At 37.3% G+C, this 15,083-nt stretch overlaps 1 protein-coding gene across 1 annotated transcript in view; it reads right to left on the bottom strand.

The window, feature by feature from the left end:
• Positions 1-274: 274 nt before the first annotated feature.
• The window catches only part of cog3 (component of oligomeric golgi complex 3), a 38,636-nt gene continuing 23,827 nt past the window's right edge, over positions 275-15,083 (bottom strand). The window contains exons 14-23 of the mRNA XM_067444722.1: positions 14,263-14,365; positions 13,673-13,779; positions 12,699-12,788; positions 11,666-11,786; positions 11,050-11,138; positions 10,838-10,972; positions 9,874-9,949; positions 8,014-8,141; positions 2,343-2,441; positions 275-960 (exon numbers count right to left, since the gene is read on the bottom strand). Coding sequence (XP_067300823.1) covers positions 934-960; positions 2,343-2,441; positions 8,014-8,141; positions 9,874-9,949; positions 10,838-10,972; positions 11,050-11,138; positions 11,666-11,786; positions 12,699-12,788; positions 13,673-13,779; positions 14,263-14,365 — 975 coding nt within the window. The 3' untranslated portion in view covers positions 275-933. The remainder of the gene's footprint in view (positions 961-2,342; positions 2,442-8,013; positions 8,142-9,873; positions 9,950-10,837; positions 10,973-11,049; positions 11,139-11,665; positions 11,787-12,698; positions 12,789-13,672; positions 13,780-14,262; positions 14,366-15,083) is intronic.

The following is a 15,083-nucleotide window of genomic DNA, read 5'->3' as shown; positions in this document are numbered from 1 at the left end:
GTTTCTAGTCAAAATATCTAAAAAGTCTTACATTAAGAAACATTTACTAGACAAGCAAAAGTAATTGTCTTGTTTTGGGGAAAATAACTCTAAATGAAGAGAGTTTTGGCTTAAAATAAGATAAATAATCTGCCAATGGGGTGAGAAAAATAATCTTGTTTTCTGTTTGAATTAAGATTATTTTTCTCACCCCATTGGCAGATTATTTATCTTATTTTAAGCAAAAACTCTCTTCATTTTGAGTTATTTTCCCCAAAACAAGACAATAATACTGAGGAAGAAGAGCATTTTTTGCAGTGCACATGAGGAATGAACTTTAATACTCACATCTCTAATATGAGCAATACTCGTGTGAGTAAACACAGCTAATCAAACATCTGATTCATATTTAACAGCAGATCTGCGGAGTTATTAACTCACGGTAGAACGGAAGGGTTTCCACTTCTTCATCTCAGGGTTGAAGGACAGATTGAGGAAAACCCACAGTTTTAAAAAAGCAAATAGAAATGAAAGAGCTTGTTTAACGTCAGGATTGGGCCGGATCTAATGCAGAATAACTCACAGCAGGGAAACGTGTGCCAAACCGACAGCTTTAGTTCATGATCATCACAGAGACGAGTCATCCGTATCAAATATTATATCAGACTTATGGTATAAAAAGCCCAAAACCTGATCTGCAAACGTCCTGCTGAGCTGAGCGAAGCCTGATTGAGATGAGCAGATGTGAGAGAGTGAAATATTCCTGCAGAAATAATAAACCTGCTGTTGCACAGACTCCCAGCGCCCCCTGCTGGCCAATGCTGGTCAGTGACCGCACCATCCGCTTCATGTTTAAATCTAGGTTCACATTTGGTCACACACTCGGCCTCTGGGGGTCAATCCGGATCCAGGATCTTCCGGGTTTTCCGCTTCCTTTCCCAGTGGATCCTGAAGCTACTTCATCGACAGCAGCAGATTGATCTGGACAACAAGAGGCAATGTCTCAGCTTCAAAACTGATGAGGTTTATCACTGGCATTGTAGATTATCAGCTGCGTTTACTCAATAAATAATCTGCCAATGGGGTGAGGAAAATAATCTTAATTCAAACAGAAAACAAGATTATTTCTCTCACCCCATTGGCAGATTATTTATCTTATTTTAAGCAAACACTCTCTTCATTTTGAGTTATTTTTTTTGCAGTGTACAGCACTGAGTTCAGATACAATAACATTTTGAGTTTCTATTTATTAAATCAATTTCCTTCATTGTATCAACTAAAATTTTTAAGGCAACCAGGTTACTTAGTTTTTTTTAAAGTTAAACCAACAAAAATATTTTACAGTGCAGGAACTGTTCAATGTTATTTTATTATAATTAATATTAGGGGTGTAACGATTCGTTTTAACAGCGATTCGATTCGTATCACGATGTGAGGTTGTCGATACGATTCAAGGACGATATCGGTTCATTTAGAACGATACGATCCGAAACGATTCAGTGACTTGAAACCAATTCAGTAACTTTTTAGCCAAAAATGTAAATCAGTGTGACTGAAATAAATATGTGCAGTGAAGTTTCCTAGATTCCTGTTGTTTCTTTTAAGGGAATCAGATATCAATTAATTATGGATATAAACAAACAAGTAAACAATTAATGGCAAACGTGTTCACATTTTATTTGAATAAAGTGCAACCAACAGTTTAGGTTGAATTAACAGGAAGTTAACCCATTCTGCTCACATGTTCAATAAAAGTACAGTAAGTGACACCAACACACTACTACTGCTCCTTCTGCTTGTTCTTCAACATAAAAATATTACAATATTAATATGAAAAATAAAGTGCGACTTGCATCTCTTCAGGTTGAATGAGCAGTGGCTGAACCTGCTACTACTGCAAACAGCGAGCGACTTCTTTAGAACATCTCCATCTTTACTAAAGCCAAAGTGTTTTCTCACACTGGACCGCAATGCTGGCCTGATCATTTCTCACTCGTTGCTATGTTTAGTTTTCTTTGCGCGTGGCTGACGTCACATATAGGCAGACTGATAACGTTTAACGCCTTTATCATTAAAAGTGCTAAGAAAAAACATCTATATAAAGTCTGACGCGCTTAAATCAAATACGGTATTTCCCATTATCGATACATTCGATCGATTACCTTTTAAAACGATATTAGATCGATATATGTCGTCCGGAAGGCCAACTTGCCGAGCACAGATCGATGTAGAAGATGAATCGTTACACCCCTAATTAATATACATGCTTACAGTACACACGGTTATTTGAGCTTGTGCTTTTGTATACTTTATTTTTCCATTTTCATTTTATTTGAAGTTTTAGTAATGTTGTTGTCCTTCACCTGCTCCAGTGAGGGACAGGCGATGATCTGCAGATCTTCTCCGCTGTATTCCTCCTGTAGGAACGCCTGAAGCCGCTGGAAAACCTGCTGAATATTATTCTGAAAGCAGAAGAAACCAGTCACATATAAACGCACTGCACAACATGCTCTTCTTACTCAGTCATTCTGTCTCGTTTCCAGTCTAAATATCTAACAATTCTTAAATCAAGATGCATTTACTAGATCAGTAAAACGACATCAGATATTTTTTCTTGTTTTGTTGAAAATAAAATAAAAATGAAGAGAGTTTTTGCTTAAAACAGGCAAAATAATCTGCCAATGGGGCGAGAAAAATAATCTTAATTCTAACAGAAAACAAGATTATTTTTCTCACCCCATTGGCAGATAATTTTTCTTGTTTTATGGAAAAACTCTCTTCATTATGATATTTTTCACCAGAAAACAAGAAAAAATATCTTGTGTGTCATATGTCATTTTACTTATCTAGTAAATGCATCTTGATTTAAGAATATTTAGCCATTTGAACTGGAAACAAGAAAAAAATACTACATAAGAAGAGCATTTTTTTGCAGTGTAAACGCAAATAAAGTGGCGTCACATGAAAGAATTAGCCTATTATACAGCGCCTGTGTCGTTAAAGCCGTTTCTCTGCATTTCAAAGACACGTCCAAATCTGAAATAATGCCATAAAATCGCGATTTAGAATTCGTTAGTTAAATGTGTCGTCACATATGCAGTCAATGTCATATTTCATAATTTAGTAATCAGTGTTGGGGAAAGTTACTTTAAAAAGTAATGCATTACAATATTGTGTTACTCCCTTAAAGAGTAACTAATTGAGTTACTTAGTTAGTTTTTAAGAAAAGTAATGCGTTACAATATTGTGTCACTCCCTTAAAGAGTAACTAATTGAGTTACTTAGTTAGTTTTTAAGAAAAGTAATGCGTTACAATATTGCGTTACTCCCTTAAAGAGTAACTAATTGAGTTACTTAGTTAGTTTTTAAGAAAAGTAATGCGTTACAATATTGTGTCACTCCCTTAAAGAGTAACTAATTGAGTTACTTAGTTAGTTTTTAAGAAAAGTAATGCGTTACAATATTGTGTTACGCCTTTAAAGAGTAACTAATTGAGTTAGTTACTTTTAAGAAAAGTAATGCGTTACAATATTGTGTTACTCCCTTAAAGAGTAACTAATTGAGTTACTTAGTTACTTTTAAGAAAAGTAATGCGTTACAATATTGTGTTACGCCTTTAAAGAGTAACTAATTGAGTTAATTAGTTCTTTTTAAGAAAAGTAATGCGTTACAATATTGCGTCACTCCCTTAAAGAGTAACTAATTGCGTTACTTAATTACTTTTAAGAAAAGTAATGCGTTACAATATTGTGTTACGCCTTTAAAGAGTAACTAATTGAGTTACTTAGTTACTTTTTAAGAAAAGTAATGTGTTACAATATTGTGTTACTCGCCTAAAGAGTAACTAATTGAGTTACTTAGTTACTTTTTAAGAAAAGTAATGCGTTACAATATTGTGTTACTCCCTTAAAGAGTAACTAATTGCGTTACTTAATTACTTTTAAGAAAAGTAATACGTTACAATATTGTTACACTCCCTTAAAGAGTAACTAATTGAGTTACTTAGTTACTTTTTAAGAAAAGTAATGTGTTACAATATTGTGTTACTCCCTTAAAGAGTAACTAATTGAGTTAGTTACTTTTAAGAAAAGTAATGCATTACAATATTGTGTTACTCCCTTAAAGAGTAACTAATTGAGTTACTTAGTTACTTTTAAGAAAAGTAATGCGTTACAATATTGTTTTACGCCTTTAAAGAGTAACTAATTGAGTTAGTTACTTTTAAGAAAAGTAATGCGTTACAATATTGTGTTACTCCCTTAAAGAGTAACTAATTGAGTTACTTAGTTACTTTTAAGAAAAGTAATGTGTTACAATATTGTGTTACGCCTTTAAAGAGTAACTAATTGAGTTAATTAGTTACTTTTTAAGAAAAGTAATGCGTTACAATATTGCGTCACTCCCTTAAAGAGTAACTAATTGCGTTACTTAATTACTTTTAAGAAAAGTAATGCGTTACAATATTGTGTTACGCCTTTAAAGAGTAACTAATTGAGTTACTTAGTTACTTTTTAAGAAAAGTAATGCGTTACAATATTGTGTTACTCGCCTAAAAAGTAACTAATTGAGTTACTTAGTTACTTTTTAAGAAAAGTAATGCGTTACAATATTGTGTTACTCCCTTAAAGAGTAACTAATTGCGTTACTTAATTACTTTTAAGAAAAGTAATACGTTACAATATTGTTACACTCCCTTAAAGAGTAACTAATTGAGTTACTTAGTTACTTTTTAAGAAAAGTAATGTGTTACAATATTGTGTTACTCCTTTAAAGAGTAACTAATTGAGTTACTTAGTTACTTTTTAAGAAAAGTAATGCGTTACAATATTGTGTTACTCGCCTAAAAAGTAACTAATTGAGTTACTTAGTTACTTTTTAAGAAAAGTAATGCGTTACAATATTGTGTTACTCCCTTAAAGAGTAACTAATTGCGTTACTTAATTACTTTTAAGAAAAGTAATACGTTACAATATTGTTACACTCCCTTAAAGAGTAACTAATTGAGTTACTTAGTTACTTTTTAAGAAAAGTAATGTGTTACAATATTGTGTTACTCCCTTAAAGAGTAACTAATTGAGTTACTTAGTTACTTTTTAAGAAAAGTAATGCGTTACAATATTGTTACACTCCCTTAAAGAGTAACTAATTGAGTTACTTAGTTACTTTTTAAGAAAAGTAATGCGTTACAATATTGTGTCACTCCCTTAAAGAGTAACTAATTGAGTTACTTAGTTACTTTTTAAGAAAAGTAATACGTTACAATATTGTGTTACTCCCTTAAAGAGTAACTAATTGCGTTACTTAGTTACTTTTAAGAAAAGTAATGAGTTACAATATTGCGTTACTCCCTTAAAAAGTAACTAATTGAGTTACTTAGTTACTTTTTAAGAAAAGTAATGCGTTACAATATTGTGTTACTCCCTTAAAGAGTAACTAATTGAGTTACTTAGTTAGTTTTTAAGAAAAGTAATGCGTTACAATATTGTGTTACGCCTTTAAAGAGTAACTAATTGAGTTACTTAGTTACTTTTTAAGAAAAGTAATGCGTTACAATATTGTGTTACTCGCTTAAAGAGTAACTAATTGCGTTACTTAGTTACTTTTTAAGAAAAGTAATGCGTTACAATATTGTGTTACTCGCTTAAAGAGTAACTAATTGCGTTACTTAGTTACTTTTAAGAAAAGTAATGAGTTACAATATTGTGTTACTCCCTTAAAAAGTAACTAATTGCGTTACTCCCTTAAAGAGTAACTAATTGCGTTACTTAGTTACTTTTTAAGAAAAGTAATACGTTACAATATTGTGTTACTCCCTTAAAGAGTAACTAATTGAGTTACTCCCTTAAAGAGTAACTAATTGCGTAACTTAGTTACTTTTTAAGAAAAGTAATGCGTTACAATATTGCGTTACTTTTTTTCACCTGGGCTGGGCTTGTTCTATATATAACAAAAACAAGTTTTATTTTTGAGCACATGTAAAGACCCTTTCTCACCAAAAGTTTAATAATAAGCCTCGGATAACACTTACTTCACCAATAAAAACTAAAAAAAATCTAAAGTAATTATTGCGTATGGTTTAACGGAGTCATCAGCAAGTACATCGGTCAATAAAGTGAGATTGAATGCATACAAATATTTGATTTATTTAACATTTAATGACTGTGGGTTTGTATTTCACAGATTGTATTAATTTTGAGGAATGCTGAATCTTTTGTGTGTGTGTGTGCAAATGAGATTAGTAAATGCATGCTCACATTCAGCCTGGAATTACAGTAACCATAATTTAGACACAACGACTCCACACTTACAATTTTGGGATATTACAATATTGGGACAAGAGAGCTGTCAGTCAATAAATGGGAAAACAATGTAAATTGAGTTGCTTACTTGAAAAAGTAACTCAGATATTTTGTTGTAAATTTTAAAAGTAATGCATTACTTTACTAGTTACTTGAAAAAGTAATCTGATTACACTGCAAAAAAAGATTTTCTTACTCAGTTTTTGTTGTCTTGTTTCTAGTCAAAACATCACAAAAATCTTTAAAAAAAGTATTTATTAGACAAGCAAAAATTATTGTCTTGTTTTGGGGAAAAATAACTCAACATTAAGGAGTTTTTGCTTAAATTAATAAGAGCCCCCCTCAGCTAAACGGCAGCTTTGGGGGCATAGACGTAACGGGTGTCTAGAGCCTCTTAACAAACACACAATGCAATTAAAATGTCCGTCCGACATGAACAGGTCCCTCACACGACAGCGAGATGAGTTTAGCCACTTAGTTTTAGACGGCTAGCTGTGTCTCGCGCTCCCGTGGGAATGGCGTGGCCGGAAAAATAGTCCAGTCGAGAAGAGCGTCGTGTGTATAAAGAGGCTCTGCTCATCGGCTCGACGGTTCTCAGTATTAATCGTGTCCGAGAGAAACGGTTTTCGATTCTGTCCTGCTGATCCTCGGACCGCTGCTCGTTCAGTTGCTCGCTCATGCTCAGTATCAGCGGCTCGTGAGTTCATCAGATCTCTCAGCATGACTCAGTTCAGTGAACGGCTGGAGTTACAACACATAATTCAAGACATTAGTTTATTTATACACGGAGGGACTGTCACTCATGTCAAAGTGAGTAACTAAAGTAACGTGTCAGCGCTGATTTGAGACGCGAACCGTTTAGAGCGATTCAGTCCGATTTGGTGAACTGGTTCGCCCGCTTCACTAAAAAGAGCCGGTTCAAAAGAACGATTCGTTCGTGACCGGACTTCACTAGAGTGATGATCCGATCGGGCTCGCGAGTGAAGAAGAAATGGTTCGCGTTTGTGCCTTTCCGAAATTGTGAAAATATGCAGCGAACACTTGACTAACTTATAAAGACACAACACAGCCGGGCCGGTGGAAGAATAATGCTATTCCGTGGGTAAAGACGGGCGCAGCCACTGTGGAGGTAATGTACACTTTATTAATCCTTCCATTTGGGCACACTCGGCTTGAGGAAAGATGTGCAGAAATAAAATAATCGTGTTTTACACACACAACGCTCTTCCCAACTGGACTGCCTTTTTTCCGGCTACTGCTGAGTTCCCACGGGACTTCAGCGCGAGACACAGCTAGCCGGCTAACACACTGTTCCCGAAACAAGACAATCATTTGTACTTGTCTAGTAAATGTTTCTAAATGTAAGAATTGTTTGATATTTTGACTAGAAACAAGATACAAATACTAAGTAAGAACAGCATTTTGTGCAGTGCAGGTAACTCAGTTCTTGTAATGAGTAACCCCCACACTAACTGTTAGTAACAGGCCTATTATTCGTGAAAATATGAAGCAGAAATACACATTTGGGATGCGAAATACACAATATAATTTGCGATATGTGTGAAAGGCTGATTTTTTTTAGCTATACAACCAAATTTATATGTTTTTTAGGGATGACAAACACCGTTTTATCTTTCAAAGGTCAAGAGGATGGAAGATTTCTCAATCTGTCTCTACCTATATTCACTCAGAGACTTGTCTAATTCAAACCAATATTTGAAGAGTGTATGCTCACCCTGACCGGCTTAAACAGGATGAACTCTGTGTCCTTATTGGCCAGATATAGGGACAGGCTCTGTAAGGTGATTGGCAGCTTGTTCTTCAGGATCCGATACGTGGACATCACCACGTCATTGATTTTGGCTGAAAGTACAGAAAACACATTCGGCTTGAGAAATGGCTCATTCATTTCTGCCTCGTTATGATGGAAATCACACAAAATCAAACTACATAACCTTTATATATGCCAGGGATTCAATTTAAGAGCAATTAAAGACACACGTCAATCTGTTCTCTAATGTAAAAGAGTTATACACTGCAAAAAATGCTCTTCTTCCTCAGTATTTTTGTCGTGTTTCTAGTCCAAACATCTAAAAACTCTTAAAGCAAGAAGTATTTACTAGACAAGCAAAAGTAATTGTCTTGTTTTGGGGAAAATAACTCAAAATGAAGAGAGTTTCTGCTTAAAATAAGATAAATAATCTGCCAATGGGGTGAGAAAAATAATCTTGTTTTCTGTTTGAATTAAGATTATTTTTCTCACCCCATTGGCAGATTATTTATCTTATTTTAAGCAAAAACTCTCTTCATTTTGAGTTATTTTCCCCAAAACAAGACAATTTTTTCTTGTCTAGTAAATTTTTCTAATGTAAGACTTTTTAGATATTTAGACGAGAAACACGACAGAAATACTGAGGAAGAGGAGCATTAACTGCAGTGTATTAGTTTGAGAACACACATCAGATCTCCATCACTCTTTAATTCATTTGGCCAATCCTTTTTTTCTTTTCCATTTAGTAGTTTTGATCAGAACTGAAGTTGATTAATAGATTTATGCAACAATTATCTGATATATTTTTACAGCAGTTTAATTTAGTGGACATCCCGAACATAACGAAAGGGAAGTGAATTAACCCACAATGTATCGTTCAGTTTTCCCAAAATATGTGTCAAAGTAAGATTTATCACCAAAAATCCTTCATTTGCTGAAACAGAGAAAGCTGTGAGCAAATTAAGACTCAAAAGCACCGCATAGGGTTAAGAAATGACCAAAAACATCTTAAAGTTTGAGGTGATATCTCGTGTGATTTTCTGATTAAATGGAGATCAAATCTCCGCCGATGTGTCGATGAAGTTCAGCTTGACTCAGATGAGATGATGTTCAGACCCAATGACAGATATTAGAGCTCAAACTCTTCATGTCTTCATTCTGCGGTCGTTAAATGTGTCCTGATTTAAGGATGTTTGGATATTTGAGCTGGAGAACAGAAATCCTGAGGAAGATCATCATTTCTGCAGCGTATGGTTTAATGTAGAGCGTATGAAATCTGGTTTATTAATCGTTCTGGGCTCTGCTTTAATGATTAAACAAGATATTTGAGATGAAATGGACAGATTTCTGTCCTCCATTGACAGGCTAAGAAACTTCAGAAAGTTCATAAAGAGGAACGGATCCGTACGGATGGAGCGGATTATTCCAGATGTTCTGAAGAGACTCCATGGCCTTTCTATGAGGAAGGAAAGGCTGACGGGTTTGAGCAACATTAGGGCGAGGAAACGATCCCGGGATTCTCATTAATAGAGAACTGGCCCTTTAAGAGTCGATTCTCATTAATGAAGAACTGGCCCTTTAAGAGTCGATTCTCATTAATAAAGAACTGGCCCTTTAAGAGTCGATTCTCATTAATGGTGAACTGGCCCTTTAAGAGTCGGACCGACTGTTGAATAAATCATGACCAATTCTGGACATTTATGCAGTAAAATACAGTTTTATGAAGAGATCACAGAAATAATATAATGCCATGATATTGAACTGAAGACTTTCTGAATGTGAATTAACAGGCGATTCATTTTTCACAATCAGTCAAACTCTCACCAGGCTGAGCCCAGGGCTGCTGCGAGAGGTTATACGTCGGTCCTCCTTCAACAGCCATCGTTTTCAAAGCTGCTACCTGTGATTACACACACACACACACACACACACACACACACACACACACACACACACACACACACACACACACACACACACACACACACACACGTTTGTTTCAGTATATTAGTGAGGACATTACATTGACTTCCATTGAATTTATATCAGGTTAATGATATTTTCTATCCCCTAACCCAACCCCTATCCCGAAACCTACGCACACAGACCGACACACACACACACATGCGCACACACATGCGCGCACACACACACACACACACAAACACACGCTAAACCTCTCCATCCCAGAAACGTGCAGAACAATAGATTTAAATATAAACATGTTTTGGCCAATTTATAAGACTAGTGAGGACTAGTGAGTTATTTTACTATATAAGTGAGGACATTTGTGCCCTCACAAGTATTGCCATACAAGGAACACACACACACACACACACACACACACACACACACACACGCTATAAAGGCCTGGACCGCGATGCGCTCGAGTAACATAAAGGCCCGGGCCTATATTAGAGGATTTACGGTAAGATATTTTTTCTTGTTTTGTTGAAAATAAAATCAAAGTTTTAAACAGGCAAAGTGATCTGCCAGTGGGGTGAGAAAAATAATCTCTCTGACTGAAATCTTGTTTCCAAACAGAATTAAGATTATTTTTCTCACCCCACTGGCAGAACTGGCCTGTTTAAAACTCTCTTCATTATGATATATTTTCCAGAAAACAAGCAAATGCATCTTGTCACTGCTTATCTAGTAAATGCATCTTGATTTATGAATCGTTAGACACACATTTGGACTGGAAACAAGCATTTTTTTTTGCAGTGCATTCGTGTTTGCATTCGACATGAATGTGTTTTCCGACCCATAATGCACTGAGAGTCGTGACCTTGCTGAGGAAGTCCTCCAGGTTTCCCACAAACAGGTGAGTCTGCTGCTGAATGAACTGCTCACAGCTGGCCTTCAGGTGCCGGTCCACATCTTTCTTAGAGTCGATGTAGTGCTCCTTAATCTCCGGAGAACCCTGGTGTGAGGAGCCATAAATCAATAAATCAGTCATTATGATCAGCTGTGAGGCCGATAGATGAATAAACACTTCACCTCCAGCAGGAACTCCAGGATGGCATTATGGCTGTTCAGGCGGAAGAAATGATGCACAGCTTTGGGGTTGAAGATTTTGTACGCGGCGTCTGAGGAAGAAGAGAAACTGGTGTTATTGTGCCATCTGGTGCTGCTTCACTGACATTACACATTATACACACACACACACACACACACACACACACACCAAAAAATGCTCTTCTTACTCAGTAAACTTGTCTTGTTTCCAGTCTAAATATCTAAATATTCTTAAATCAAGATGCATTTACTAGATCAGTAAAACGACATGAGATATTTTTGCTTGTTTTCTGGGGAAAAATATGAAAATTAAGAGTTTTTGCTTAAAATAAGATAAATAATCTTGTTTTCTGTTTGAATTAAGATTATTTTTCTCACCCCATTGGCAGATTATTTATCTTATTTTAAGCAAAAACTCTCTTCATTTAGAGTTATTTTCCCCAAAACAAGACAATTACTTTTGCTTGTCTAGTAAATACTTCTTGTTTTAAGAGTTTTTAGATGTTTGGACTAGAAACAAGACAAAAATACTGAGTAAGAGGAGCATTTTTTGCAGTGTAATCCACCGCGATAGCCCGGAGAGCCGGAGCTCACACACCTCTGGTCTTCTTCAGGTCCAGAGAGATCTCTTTAATGGCGAAGTCTGCGTGGAACGGGGCGATCTGTTCTCGCATGATGAGGAGATGTTTGATGAGGAAGAGCTGCCCATCTATTTGAGTCTGTGAAGGAACAACACACACACACACACACTTGGCAAATAGCAGAGCTGTACAGTAACTAAGCACATTTACTGAAGTTCACTGTTTGAGTCTCTGTGCTTTACTGGAGTATTATTTTTTCTGTAATCTTCTGACTTTAACTTCACTCCATCTGAAAGACAAATATCGTCCTCTTTACTCCACTACATTTCTATCAAGGTCCTCGAAGTGGAAAGTCGTTTCTGTCGCAGCTTTGAAAGTCAGTGATGATTTTTTTCTTCTTTAAAAGGTGTTTGGGTTTTTGCAGAAAGCCTTTCAGGAATCACTCTTGTAGAGTCTCGTGAAGTTCAATGATTTCACAGCATTTATTAAACACTGATTTATAGTTTAGAGCAAAATGGAAGAAGACGGATGTCCAAATGCTCATTTAGTGGAGGATTCACATAAACAAAGTTGATTCTGTCTTCAGTGAAGGTGAACAGTGTGAGAATATCAGATGTGTATCAGTGTATTGGATCCGTGCATTCGGCCTTAAAGTGACAGCAGCTTTGTAACTTTTCTACAAGTATTTAAATGAGTTTAAGTTAGTCGTCTGCTAGTGTGTCAGATGGAGCGTCACTGACTGGCTTAAACCATGATGGCATAATGTGCATTTATACAACTATAATACAATAATGCGGCGACATAAAGAAGGACATTTACTTTTGAAATCTAATACTTCTGAACTTTTACTTCAGTAAAAATCTGTGTTTACAACTTTCACTTGTAACGGAGTAATATTTGCCCAGCAGTACTCTTACTTTACTCCAGTAATGAAGTTGTAATTTGTCCAGCTCTGGCAAATATATATTATTAGCCAATTGGTGTGTCTGCTAATGTCAGGTCATCACTAAAGCTTGTGTTTGGACTCCTGATGTATGAACTGAAGCTCACCTTGCTCTTCTGGATGACATCAGCAGCTTTGAGCAGAGACTGGATGCAGGCGGACAGAGCTTCCTGTGACAGGCCCTGAAATACTGCCCTCTGCAGGACACAACACACACAGCAGGACACACTGCCATTACTCACACCATATCACACACTGCCCTCTGCAGGACACAACACACACAGCAGGACACACTGCCATTACTCACACCATATCACACACTGCCCTCTGCAGGACACAACACACACAGCAGGACACACTGCCATTACTCACACCATATCACACACTGCCCTCTGCAGGACACAACACACACAGCCGAAAACACTGCCATTACTCACACCATATCACACACTGCCCTCTGCAGGACACAACACACACAGCCGAAAACACTGCCATTACTCACACCATATCACACACTGCCCTCTGCAGGACACAACACACACAGCAGGACACACTGCCATTACTCACACCATATCACACACTGCCCTCTGCAGGACACAACACACACAGCCGAAAACACTGCCATTACTCACACCATATCACACACTGCCCTCTGCAGGACACAACACACACAGCCGAAAACACTGCCATTACTCACACCATATCACACACTGCCCTCTGCAGGACACAACACACACAGCCGAAAACACTGCCATTACTCACACCATATCACACACTGCCCTCTGCAGGACACAATACACACAGCAGGACACACTGCCATTACTCACACCATATCACACACTACACCAATACAGACAGACAGACAGACAGACAAAAGGACGGACAGACAGACACTCAGACAGACAGACAGACAAAAGGACAGACAGACAGACAAAAGGACAGACAGACAGACATTCAGAGAGACAAAAGGACAGACAGACAGACACTCAGACAGACAGACACTCAGACAGACAGACACTCAGACAGACAGACACTCAGAAAGACAGGATGAATGATGTGTAAATCAGGTGAGAGTCCTCACGTCTATGCAGCGGTAGAGTTTGGACAGGCACACTAGAGTTCGTCTGACCGTCGGATACCACATGCCATGAAGATCTGCAGGAGAGACTGAGCTCTGAGCTCGAGGATCTGCAGGAGAAACACACAACATCATCGATTAGATCACACACACACACACACACCTGAGCTGATGAGCTTTCTGTGATCAGACTCCTCCAGCTGGACCTCAGAGAAAGAGCTCGAGCTCAGCTTCATCTGCTCCTCTTTCAGACACACTCTCTCTCACACACACACACACACACACACACACACACACACACACACACACACCTGAGCTGATGAGCTTTCTGTGATCAGACTCCTCCAGCTGGACCTCAGAGAAAGAGCTCGAGCTCAGCTTCATCTGCTCCTCTTTCAGACACACTCTCTCTCACACACACACACACACACACACACACACACACACACACCTGAGCTGATGAGCTTTCTGTGATCAGACTCCTCCAGCTGGACCTCAGAGAAAGAGCTCGAGCTCAGCTTCATCTGCTCCTCTTTCAGACACACTCTCTCTCACACACACACACACACACACACACACACACACACACACACCTGAGCTGATGAGCTTTCTGTGATCAGACTCCTCCAGCTGGACCTCAGAGAAAGAGCTCGAGCTCAGCTTCATCTGCTCCTCTTTCAGACTCTGAGCGATTTTCTGCAACAGATAAAGCGTTGAGATGAGCAGTCCTGTCCAACACACACTGAATGAGAACAGCACTGAATAACTCGACGGAGACCGCAGCGTATTTCAGCAGAACTGAGACACCACTACTGTTTTTATTAGGGATGGGTTTAATCTGTCAGCTCCGCCTCGCGGTGCTCTGGTTGGTTGTAGCGATATCCAATCGCGTGCAGAGGGAGTTTGACAGACATTTGAATAAACAACTCAATGACTCGCTCATGAAGACGATCACTTGCTGCCCCCTATTGGCGGTTATGTTAATACGTATGATTGCATGTTTTATTGAGATCATCAATCTTATAACATTATTTATTGCAGCTGTATTTTTTGCAGTTTAAATTATTTAATTTGATTGGTAACAGCCCTATAGTGTCTTTACTATTATAACTGAATTTATTAATCAAATGGAAGAATTGAACATGAAAGATGATGCATACATTTAATACGATTTAAAAAATGGCCTTTATAAATTAAATAACGCCCTGGGGTGAATATCACAAATATGCAGATTTAAGTAAAGTTGATATTTACAAGAACTGTTACTAACTTTTAACTGCTGTAAAAAGCACTTTATTTGTTTAAAGTGTTTGCAAACCATATGTTATTGCACTTTTGTTCATTTAGCAGTACTTTTGTTTTCATTATTGAATTTTGCGCATACTGCGATCAATCGCGATTAAACATTTTAATC

The sequence above is a fragment of the Pseudorasbora parva genome, chromosome 5 (genome assembly GCF_024679245.1).
Source record: "Pseudorasbora parva isolate DD20220531a chromosome 5, ASM2467924v1, whole genome shotgun sequence".
Classification (NCBI taxonomy): Eukaryota; Metazoa; Chordata; class Actinopteri; order Cypriniformes; family Gobionidae; genus Pseudorasbora; species Pseudorasbora parva.
The sequence above is the reverse complement of the archived record's forward strand: the minus strand, read 5'-3'. Positions and strand labels throughout refer to the sequence as shown.